The sequence below is a fragment of the Hyperolius riggenbachi genome, chromosome 6 (assembly GCF_040937935.1).
Source record: "Hyperolius riggenbachi isolate aHypRig1 chromosome 6, aHypRig1.pri, whole genome shotgun sequence".
Classification (NCBI taxonomy): domain Eukaryota; kingdom Metazoa; phylum Chordata; class Amphibia; order Anura; family Hyperoliidae; genus Hyperolius; species Hyperolius riggenbachi.
The window spans coordinates 251,288,179-251,300,856 of NC_090651.1; the positions used below are offsets into that span (position 1 = coordinate 251,288,179).

At 43.7% G+C, this 12,678-nt stretch overlaps 1 protein-coding gene across 14 annotated transcripts in view; it reads left to right on the forward strand.

Moving 5' to 3' along the window:
* The window catches only part of PLCH2 (phospholipase C eta 2), a 1,280,386-nt gene that overhangs the window by 838,784 nt on the left and 428,924 nt on the right, over positions 1–12,678 (forward strand). For all 14 annotated transcript variants that reach the window (XM_068240676.1, XM_068240675.1, XM_068240674.1 and 11 more), the window contains 2 exons: positions 7,666–7,759; positions 10,701–10,904. In XM_068240676.1, the coding sequence (XP_068096777.1) occupies positions 7,666–7,759; positions 10,701–10,904 (298 nt within the window). The remainder of the gene's footprint in view (positions 1–7,665; positions 7,760–10,700; positions 10,905–12,678) is intronic.

Sequence of the window (12,678 nt, forward strand, 5' to 3'; positions counted from 1 at the left end):
TTAATTAGGAGAAAATGGTCCTTTTATGAGAAGGTTTGTGAATTGACTCCATTCTCAGGTAGCAGTTTTGGGATCGTCGTACAGACGCTGTCTGGAAGCCCTCATTGATCCAGCTAGATGGATCACTACAGGGAGGACCAGTGATGTTGGGGGACACCTGCACATGCTTTAAATTTTTCTTGGCCAAAACAATAATTCCTGACATACATATAATGTAGGCGCCAGGAAATTTGGGTGAAGGGTAAACCCACAAAATTGTTCACCCTGCTTCTGCAAGAATTAATTACTATTTCCCCTCCAGGCCACCACTGAATCAGGGGTAAGATGCAATATGGCTTCCTTAACCTGTCTGGCGGTAATCCCGAGCTACGCTTGGGCTAGCCGCCGAGAGCTGTATGTAGAGTATTGCGCGCACCAAAAGCTTTTACTCACCTCCCAGGGATCCAGGTCTGTCCTTGTAGGCTCTGAATCACTCTGGTGAGATCGCCATCATTGATCTCACCAAAGAGTTACGCCACCTGGAGGGCAGAGGGAAAATTGCAGCGCTGGAGCCCAGGGAGGTGTGAGAGCAGGGGCTGCTGTTGGTGTTTTGGCGGCATGGTTATTTCCTAATTTTAGGGTCTGAAACCTTTTAAAAAGACCCTAAAATCCGGAAAAATTTATACCACCTGGGGGGTTAATTTGGGCCGTCTTTTGATGGCAGCCAAATTACTGACTGAGCGCTGTTATTCGCTTTACAGCCTATGGTGACACTGGCTGTGCCCAAATTTCCTGCGCTTTTTTTTGCCTGACTCGTCATTCCTTATAGTTTGAGCCAGAAATCTAAAACCTGTACCTGGCATTATCTACAGTCTATTCTATTCATACAAGCTAGGGGCTTCTGATTTTTTTTTTTTTGTCCTTGGAACTTAATGAAATTGTGTCACAAGCCCTATCTTACTGTAGAGCCTGTTTGTGTTGTGTGTCGCCCATCAGGATCAAGCATGATCTTGTGGCTGACACTCCTGACAACTAGCGTACTGTTGCTATGGGGAATGGAGCAGGAATGGTGCAGTACACAAGAAAGTGGCTTTCAGAGAATGTGTACTGTTGCTATGGGGCAGGCTAAGGATAAGAATGAGCTTCAGTTTTCCAGATCTTTAAAGGCAACTGAAGAGAGAGGGATATGGAGGCTGACATGTTTCTTTCCTTTTAAGCAATACCAGTTCGTTGGCAGCCCTGCTGACCCTCTGCCTCTACACTTTCAGCCATACTGTAGACCCTGAACAAGCATGCAGAAGATCAGGTGTTTGACATTATTGTCAGATCTGCCAAGATTAGCTGCATGCCTGTTTCTGGTGTTATTCAGACACCACTACAGCCAAGCAGACCAGCAAGGCTGCCAGGCAACTGGTATTGTTTAAAAGAAATAAACATGGCAGCCTCCATAGTCTTCTCACTTCAGTTGCCCTTTAAGTGACTTAGGAGTGACGTCTGTACTCATGCTAGATTCCATCTAGGCTGGGGTGTGTATGGAGTGAATTTTAGTAGACTTATAGAAGTTGTGCTTTTGTTTTTTTTTGTTTTTGTTTTTTCATGCCACTATTGTCGGACTGCAGTCCCTGGGGGAGGACTGATGATCAGGGGTGCTTGGATACCCCTTTTTAAAATCCGAATTGATCCGGATACCCAGATATCCGGATCGGATATCCGAATCCGAACGTTCAGATATCCACGTTCATGCGGATATCCGAACGAATTATCCGGGCTATCCGGGCGGATTTGGATATCTGGATAGAAAAACTGGAAGTGCCCTTTAAATTGCTTTAAAAATGTTTTTTTAGGGTAAATGAGGCATGTAGCATTATTATTTTTTAAAGGGGAACACTAATTGATGATGTGGGGACTTAAAATCCCCCCCCCCCCCCCACCCAAAAAAATGGCTGTCAATTAAGATTAGGCTCCAGACAGCCCACAATGGGCTTGATTCACAAAGCGGTGCAAACTGTTTAGCACAAAAGTCCACGAACGGCACTTCACGTGCTAACTGTTTAGCACACCCGTGCTAAACAGTTTGCACCGCTTTGGACACATTGGGCTTGATTCACAAAGTCCAACCGCACAACTGGGACATGAGTTTTCAGCCAAGACACCTCCAAAAAATTACGCAGCAGTTGTGTTTTGGGTTAAATTAAATATAGGTGGTATCAGTGACCTGTGGCACCCTGGCCTGGCGGTGGGAGCTGCACAGGCAGCAGCGCAATGCAGCAGCAGCAAGTGTAACGTGTGCCAGGAGCATGCCGGACCTGGCACGTGGCACTTGGCACTTGTCACTTGCCATGTGTCACGAGGCACTTGCCATGTGGCACTTGGCAAGTGACACGTGCCAAGTGACATTTACACAAACATATGGACAAGCACCATCAGCATATAATAAAAAATGTATAATAATTATAGGAATGGAATGTGATATTTGGGCAATATAGGTAACCATGAAACAACAAGAGAGAAGTACCCAAAATCAGACAGCACCAAGCCACTCAAATTAATGTTCAAGAATACAAATCTTTATTGATACAGAAACCGGTTTTAATATTGTCTAAGTATCAATAAAGATTTGTATTTTTGAACATTCATTTGAGTGGCTTGGTGCTGTCTGATTTTGGGTACTTCTCTCGTTGTTTCACGTGCCAAGTGACAGTCAGACAGCAGAGGAGAAGACACTAGTGCACACTGTCACACTGGCACTACTCACAGCACAGCAGTTCTGTAGAAAGCTAACACAGTAGTACTACTACTCTAACAACTCCTTGCACACTGACTGCAGTACTACAGTACTAACTACACAATAACACAGTAATCCTATCCCCTAATCTCTAACCTATACCTAAGGCTAATAGCTGGCCAGCAGGCAGCAGCTGGCCTGGTCTATACAGACGCGCACAGAGAGGCGCACAGAGAGGCGCACAGAGAGGTGCACAGAGACGCACACCAGCTGCCTGCAGCACACACTCTGACTGCCATACAATGGTGCTCATACAATGATGAGCACCACTGCTGATGTGATTCAAAGCCAATGGCAGCCATAAGGTAGGAGGGCTAACATTTTGAGTTCTTTCAGTTGAGACTTTTAGATGAGTTAGTTTTGACATTATGGAGTAGTTTATACATTGTAGACCTGTAGTTTTTATGGTCTTTTTATAAGAGATATTATTACTAGGAAGCTTATTACTTTGACGAGAAGTATAGATTATGCCATCTATTCAATGATCTTTAGCTTGCAGTATCCTTGTGCTAGTTACAAAGTTAGGATTTTAAATGACTGTATACTTACATCTGTCCTTAAAGCGGAATATAACCCTGCATTTCAACTTTGCTCTAAAACATTATTTACAGCATATTATATGCAAAAAGCATTTTTTTTTTACTAGACCAGCATTGGAAGGGTTAAACACAGAGGTTTAAAGTTCCGTGGGGAGATATGCAGAAGTTAAGATTGTTACATTCTATTTAGTTAAATGTATCTATTGAGAAATGTTACACACTCTTTGGCTGTCCTCCAGCTTCTTCTCATTCAGAGAGAGTGAGTCACATTCAACACTTAGATACATTTATGTAAACAAAATGTATCTATGTCAGCTTCGGATGCGTCTGCAGAAATCTCCAGGAACTTTAAAGCCCTGTGTAACCCTTCCAATGCTGGTCTAGTAAAAAAAAAAAAAATGTTGGTTGCCTATAATATACAGTAAATAATGTTTTAGAGCAAAGTTGAAATGCAGGGTTATATTCCGCTTTAACTTTGATAGGAAGTCACATTTTTTTCACCATTTATAGCGGCTATAAAATGCAGTCACTGCGTTTTTAATGAGTTTCTGAGAAGATGAGTGCCAGTGGCTGCAGCTCTGGCACTTGGTGTCCGCCAGGAGAAAAGCCCGATATAAATGTTCTGTGTCTTGCCATGTCTAATTAGCTTGCAGATGCTGCAGAATGCAAATAGGAGGTCTTGGAGACTTGATGGATATTTTACATGTATGAGTTGCATATATCTTTCATAGCGTTTTTCATAATGAATAGGTTTAGATGGCCTCTGTAGCCTCAATGAGTGCTGTCACACAGTTTTCATACACTTGAAAAATATATTCAAATTACATCCCTTCTGGGAAGTTAGTTCCATAATAAAGAAACCTAATGGGGTGTAGTTTCAGATGCGTTAGTAATGTTAGAACTATATGTTACACAAAGCATAGCAAGATGATTTTTAAATTCCTTCTATGTTTACTCGGACATTTCTGTATCGTAACCAGGGGCGTTGCTAGCCCCAAAGATCAGTGGTACATGCCTCTTTTCTATTCTGGGGTGCCCCGGATGTCCCTAGGCAGATTAGAGGCACCGCAGCACACAGCATGGCACCAGACAGTACCCAGCATGCCCCACAGAGGCACCACAGCACCCAGAATGGCACTACACAGCACCCAGCATGGTATTACTGAACCCAGCGTGCCCCATAGAGGCACCATAGCATCTAGCATGGCACCACAGCACACAGCAATGGTGGGTATGCTGGGTGCTATGGTGCCTCAATGGGAGCATATTGGGTGTTGTGATGCCATGCTAGGTGCTATGATGCCTTTATGGGGGCATGCAGGGAGCTGTGGTTTTTCTATGGGGGTATGCTGGGAGTTCCATTGGAGCATGGGAGGGGGGCCACTAGAAGATTAGGGAATGTTATGGGGGGACTGGTCTGGCAGCAGGCCATCTCACCCAGCAGAAAGGCAGACCAGCCAGAACAGAAGCTAGGTAACTCTGCCTTATTAATGTTTAAGTGACACGGCCTATTTATGTGATATGCTGCATGTTTTTCATTTTTATTTGTATAGTTAATGGAGGTTGGGGGGGGGGGGCTTCATCCTACATTTTGCTAGGCAGGCCTACGTGGACTGCTGTTAAAGGACAACTGAAGTGAGAAATATATGGAGGCTGCCATATTTATTTCCTTTTATGCAATACCAGTGGCCTGGCAGTCCTGTTGGTCTATTAGGATGCAGTAGTGTCTGAATAATGCCAGAAACAAGCATGAAGCTAATCTCTCAGATCTGACAATGTCAGAAACGCCTGATCTGCTGCATGGCTTGTTCAGGGTCTATGGGTAAAGTATTAGAGGCAGAGGATCAACAGGATAGCCAGGCAATTGGTATTGCTTAAAAGGAAATAAATATGGCAGCCTCCATATCCCTCTTGCTTCAGTTGCCCTTTAAGTTCATGTAATTTTTGGCTCCACCCTTGACCATACCCACATTCTGGTGTGGCCACAACCATTTTTTGTCTGGGGTGCCCTGGATCTCTTAGGATCCTAGCAACACCCCTGATTGTAACTGAGCATGGCTTTGGTGTTTCTCTCTGTAATGTGTACCTGATCACAAGTACAATTTTGCAAATAAAAGCTGTGAGTGAGTTCCCTTCACAAAGATAATTCCACACTTATTTTATTTGTTTATTTGTTGCCTTCAGGAGATACCGGTCTTTTTACATGGTTGAGTGTCTTTATGAAAAGGTGTGAAGTGTCATCGTACATCTTTGCTTGACAACTCAAGCGAGGGGAATATGGAGGCTGCCATATTTATTTCCTTTAAAGCTTTACCAGTTTCCTGGCTATCCTGCTAATCCTTTGCCTCTAATACTTTTAGCCATAGACCCTTAACAAGCATGCAGCAGATGTTTCTGACATTGTCAGATCTGACAAGATTAGCCGCATGCTTGTTTCTGGTGTGATTCAGACACTACTGCACAGGGATGGTACTAAACTTTATGCCGCCTGAGGCAAACTTGTGAGGATTCCACACAACCCCCCCCCCCCCCCCGCATATAGGTAGTATAATTGCCTCGAGTATAAGTAGCCTGGAGGGGGTAGCAGCCAGTAAGGGGGAGCAGCACTCCCCACAGCAAAAAATATGGCAACCTCCATATTCTTCTCACTTTGGTTGTCCTTTAATATGACTCTCTAGAATAAATTCACCCCTATCTGGAGTATTAGATGGGCAAAAAAAACCTTTAGGGGGTCGGATCACACTAGTTTAAAAAACGTATCCGAGGCTTTGCTTTTTGGCCCGGATCAAAACCGGAGCCACGGATACCAATGTTTTAAAATGGCGTCCGTCTTCACACACTTTAAAAAAAAAAGGATCCATTTTGAAAAGCTGAACGGAGAGTCCGGATTTGCAGGTTTTTCACAGACCCCCCGGATACACGGAGGTGTAGTGAAAGGCTACACAAAAACAGATCTCCCTCTACACAGAGAACTTTTGCACACAAAAAAGAGGCAGAAAACGGATTGCATACTGACTGCTCCTCCCCTCAACTCCATCTCTTATCCTATAGAAACACACATGAAGAAAGGACATGCGTTTAAACCAGGGGTGTCAAACTCAAATACAAAGTGGGCCGACCTTGAACACTGGGACCTAGCCGCAGGCCAACCTCAATGTCTACTGGCCACCTTATAAAGTTTCCTGGTGTCCAATTACTCCCCTCCAACTTCTATACAGTTCTCTGGTGTCAAGTGGTCCTCGTCCCTCCCCTATACAGTTATCTAGGGTGTCTAGTGGTCCTCCCTCCTATAAACAGATACCTGCTGTTTAGTGGCCCCCACCCTCCCCTATACAGTTCCCTGGTGTTTAGTGCTTTCCCCCTACCTCTCCCATATGGATTTCCTGATGTTCTAGGGCTCCACCTCCGTTATAGCTTCCCTGGTGGTCTAGAGTGGGCCAAACATAATGCAAAGTAGGGAAACTACTTGAGGGCCAAACGTAATGGCTTTGAGGGGGGCCAGGTTTTGCATGTATGGTTTAAACGGACTGAAAACCCATGCTACAAAAGGACAACATTTTGAAAAACCGATCAGTTTTGCATCCGCTATTAGAAAAACAGAACCATTTGAAACGGATCCGATCTCCAACTGGACAAGTGTGGGCTGAGCCTAGTGTCTGAAGTATGAGTCATATGTTAATATTTTGAAATTGCAAAACAATATCAGCTCACATTAGACATACCTTTGCAGACTAGACAGTTGCAGACAGTTTGCTTTTAGCATATCTATCTTTGATTTTATTTATGCTTCAAAGTTTTGGAAAAAAAAATTGTCCAAAAAAGCATACAGCGTACACAATGTTCTGTTTGCTTCTGTTACCATAGTTATGCTGTAAGTGAATTGTGTACACAACTGGTTGTATAAACATTTTCTGTCTCTATGGGTTTTTTATTATTTTCTCAGAATCTCTGTGCAGTCTGAAAGGTCAGACAATTTTGGATCTTGTATATTACAATCTAAATAAGCTAAGTGAATCCTTTAATCCCACAGTACAGGGCTCCTTGCGACAATGCCTTTGGAGTGCTGTGTAAACCGATACCCCACAGGCTTAATGCCTGCAAAACAATATGACCTCCAAAAGTAGAATTAGGCTCAGCACTTCATCAGTCCCCATGAGCAGTCATCAGTGAGTGCTAATGTCAGATCTCTGCTATTGAACTTGACACAGAGTGACAGCTCTAGGAATTCTATTGGGCGATTAGCAGCCCTCCAGCATTAGGATAGAAAATTGGATTGCTGCATCCGATAAAGGGTGATGGTACAGGCTTGTGAAATCAGATTATCCGCTTTGGAGCTATCCCTTTCTTTTATTTCTATTACAGATGACGAATGTAACAAAAGAGAACTGCCTGGACATTGTTGCTAAATTTGAACCTTGCCCGGAAAACAAAAAAGACGGCGTCCTTGGGATTGATGGTATGTAAACTGATACGGTAAAATACAATGTCATTTTTCTTTATATAGGATGCATGTTAGTTGGGATATTCTTGTTCTATTCTGAATTAAATGTTAAAGGACAGTGCTGCATTCTGCCAGTCTTCCCATCATCCCATTTGCAAGATGAGGCAGGAGATAACAAGCAGTTGTTGGTAAATGGCTCTTTGACACCTGGTCGCTGTTAAGTCCGTGATCAACAGCAGGAAACCTGTATCACATGTCCTCAATTAGGTCTGACCTCACACAGATCACAGGACTCTGATCAGAGTTCTGAAATCTTTATATGTGCATGTGTAGTGTGGGCTGGGTAGGTCACTAGCATAGACCACTGAAAGCATGGAAAGGAGTTTATACGTATATGTGTATGGCTGTAAATCTGACAGTGATGTACATGTGTGGCAGGGGCTGAAGAGGTCACTAGCATAGAATACTGAGCGTATGGAAAGGAGTTATTGTTATGTAAGTGTATGGCTCTACATCTTGCAGTTAGTGAAATGTATGACCTCTATCAGGTTATGTTTGTTTGACATCTGCCTATGAAACAGAGGTGATTCTCTCGGTTTAAAAATACCTAGCAGAAATTTGACTGACATGTACTTTACAACCTAGGCTCTCAATGTCCTTGATGCATGAAGGAGTGTTAAATTTACCGCACAACACAGGTTACTATTAGCGTGCGCACGCACTGCAGTGCTCCACTAGCGTGGCCGCTACTACAGTAGTTACAGTAGTAGCAGCCACTCTACTGCAGTACCACGGTCACCCTACGAGCGCATCGCGCGGCAGTTAGGAGTGCATGCTACGCTGACAGTAACACATGCCGTGTGTGTGCTGTAGATTTAAAGGAATTCAGAGACGATACAAAATAAAAGATTTATACATACCTGGGGCTTCCTCCAGCCCCATCTGCACAGATCGCTCTCATGCCGCAGTCCTCAGCCATCCTCCGCTGCCGTCCTCAGCCTATATCGCTGGTACTGGGTCCCATAACTTCAGCCAGTCTGCGCAAGAGAAGTGCTTTCTCTATGTATTTCTGCCAGCAGCCACCGGAGAGATACGCAGAGAGCGCACTTCCCTTGCACAGACTGGCCACGGCTGGCTGAAGTTACGGACCCAGTACCGGCGATATAGAAGGCTGAGGATGGCGGCGTGGGAGCGATCTGTGTATATGGGACTGGAGAAAGCTCTAGGTATGTATAAAACTTTTCTTTTGCATGGTCTCTGGTACACTTTGACGCATCAAGCTCATTGTGTGGTACGCTTACCCCAGGAGTATATTTGATGGGTCCAAGAGGTACTATATGAACAAGACCACCAAATTTAGTATTTTAGCTAATTAAACAGAGTAACCAAGCAGCTCGGGGTGACCCAAGCCTCTAGGAATGTATAGGGGGATAAAAGAGACCGAAAATCCCTCCTACTAATAAGCAATGCTTGGTGAAATTTGCCTTCTTAAAACAGAAGGAAACTTGCAATAATTCAGCTATAAGTGAACATTTGTGGTTACCCACAATGCACCACTACTGAATATGCAAATTATCTCTTTCTGCCCCTGTAAGCCAGACAAGCATCTAGAATCGCTGGTGTATAGCAAGCCTATAGCTTTAAATATTACACAGCCACATCTACCCCACATGTAGACAGCTTGTTTTGGGCTTTTGGCCCTCATCAGTACATGGCAGGGATTGATGGGGCTTGGACCAGTACAAGAGAGTAACCAAGCAGCTAGAGATAAATTAAATAAACACAACAAGGTTTTTGATTTGGCTGCAAAGGGATGCCCTAGGGTTAGGCACCACCGAGGGGGTTTAGGATTAGGCACCACCAGAGGAGGGTTCTGTGTGAGAGTAGGGAGAAGTTGGGTTATAGTAATAACTTTTATTGGCTATATCATTTTTCTCGGCTTTACCACTTTTCTCAGCTATAACTAATGCCCATTTATAGCCCAACAAATTTTAGGCGTCCAGTGCATCTGCTATCTGTTGCACAGTACACCCCTTTATTGCTGCACAGGTATGTATTGTAGCCAGCAGGCCAAGTCCGCCCATGATGCCAAGTGATGTTACTTCCTCAGGTGGCAGAAGTTTGGGGACAGCTCCAGGCAGAGACCGGAAGTGAAGAGTGTCTGACCAATTTATACTGGGGGCAACTGTACCTAGCTACCAATACTGGGGCACCTATACCTGGCTACCTACATCGCAGCTATAACATGTGGTGCAAATTGTCTGGTGCTGTGTGATCATTCCAATTTGGGGGAGGCACGCATCCTCACAAGTTTGCCTCTGGCAGCAAAAAAAGTCTAGAAGCAGCCCTGGTAGCCAGTTACAAAGTCTCTCGTGTGCAGGACAATGTGCAATAAATTCAACCAAACTAATTTCATATTTCTCTGACTAAATGTAAGCTGAAATCTGGTTGCCCAGGACTACTGCAGATTTGACAGTCATAACCCGTTATAAGTAATTATTACAATTGTTCGATGCCAGTTTCATCCATTCTGTATTTGTATGCTGTGATTACAAATACTCCCTCTGCTGAACACATAATGCTCTCAAATGTCGTATTTGACATTTATGAGTAAATATGTGTTTTCCCGCTAATGGATTAGAAAGTATGCATGATCATGCAGCTACTACAACCTAATACAAGTGAATGGGTTACTACTCGTTTATATCTACAAAAACAATCAGTGTTCACTATAATGACTCTGCTGCCGATATACATAGAGATGTGACAAGGATATTGACTGGAGTAATGCAAGGTTATAAAGCTATCAGAAGGAATACATGTCTGCTGGGAATTCATCACTTTGTCATCTGTGGAAAGTTTATCCATAAATCATTTGGGGGATTGTTTTGCAATGGAGACAAAGCTGATGACAGATATTGAACAAGCTACATGCTTTGTGATTCATCACTAACAGGTTTCACCAACTACATGCGGAGCCCAGCAGGAGACATTTTCAATCCGGAACACTATCTAGTCAATCAAGACATGACCTTGCCGCTCAGCAACTACTTCATCGCATCCTCTCACAACACCTACCTGACGGGGGATCAGCTCATGTCTCAGTCCAGAGTGGACATGTACTCCTGGGTACTACAAGCTGGCTGCCGCTGTGTGGAAGGTAAGCTGCAAGTTCTGAGTGTGGACAATCAATCATGTGAGCATCCGCTGCTCCAACTTTTCAAGCACTCTATTGGTTTTTAATGAGTCTTAGTCCCCGTTCACACTGCACGCGTTCCCATCCGCGTTTCGGGAATGCGTGCAGGAGGCCGACACGCATGGCATCAGACAGTGCATAGACTGCACTGTCTGATGTTCACACTGCATGCGTTCCGGACCTGTGCGGACCGGGAACGCATGCTGCACGCATTTTTTACCAAAACGCACGGCTGTCCCATTCACTTTAAGTGAATGGGATCAGCCACGCAACGCATACAAACGCGGAGGGCGTGCGTTCGTACGGCCGTCCACGTTTGCCAATGTGAACAAAGCCTTAGGCCCCGTTTACACTTGATCAGTTGCTCTGTTATAACTGAAAGAAAACTGATTTTCAAAGTAATGCCCATGTTTTATGGAAAAAACACATACTAACGCATACCAACTAAATGGGCCATTAACTCCACTCCCTAAAAAATTAGAGTGGTGATTTTTTTGGGGGGGGCTCTTTACTGATGCCAGTGTATCTGTTAGAGAGAAATTTCATAACTTTGTATTCAGGCAGGACCTGATTACATCTCATCAGCAGAAACACAGACCTCATTGAAGATAACTCTTTGATTGTGGAAAATAGACACTTTTTTTGCTGATTAGACATTAGGTAAAACTTCTATTGTTTTTTTAATGCTGTCATCAGTGCTGGGCCGAGATTACGCATGAGCGTAATTACGCATCGTAATTCAATGCAAATGTACGCATAAGCGTTACGCCTAACTTACGGTCTTACGCGTAATTATTTACGCGTAAGCAGTAAAGTGGTATCGTAATTACGCTGTCTACCGTAATTGCTAGGTATGCGTAATTTTACGAAGACTTGCGCGTAATTTTATGCGTAATTACTAACGTAAAAACTCCCCTTTTCTAAGAGTAGCCAATCAGTCAACATCCTAAGCAATCAATAGTATCTTCTCCCACCCTTCAGTATATAGCGTACGTGTTGACGCATACGAATAATGTGTATGCAATAGCTGTCACATTGATGGCTATTGCGTACATATCGTCTGAATGCGTCAAAAAGTACACATTAATGGGTATTACGGCACTACGCGTAACATCGTAGCGTAAGCGCCTACATTACGGTATCCTTACGCGTAACTGCGTAAGTTAACGCGTAATTACTGTGATGAACCGTAGATAATTTCCTACGCCATAACCGTAATTGCGTAATGCGTAACAGCGTAAAATTACGCGTAATGATCCGTAAGCGTAGATTTTTCCATTACGACCAGCACTGGCTGTCATTATGTGTGAAACAGCTGAATTGGTGATCAAATGAATTTTTTATTAAGGGTTTCATTTTTAGAGGGTGATGAATCATTCATCATCGATTGCACCTTTAATGGTATCCGATTCACCCAATGGAGGATCATTTGGGAGATTGTACCATTAATGGGGACCTTTACAGTACAGTACAGTGGTAGTGGGGGGGGGGCAGCAGTTCTATCAGTTTCCAGTCAGATTTCTTGCTGAAATTTGAGTGGGGCAAGGTGGTACATGGATCACTACAAAGCAATTGTTTGCTTTCTAGATCGGCCAGTACCCTTCTGTTTGGCTAGGTTTAAGTAAGAGTGCTGAATATACCCGTAAAGAATAAACAAAAATCGCCAATTGTCAGTGCTGTACCATTATATAGGGACTAACACCTTGAGCCTTTACACTGCACACTCCTTTCTGTGAAG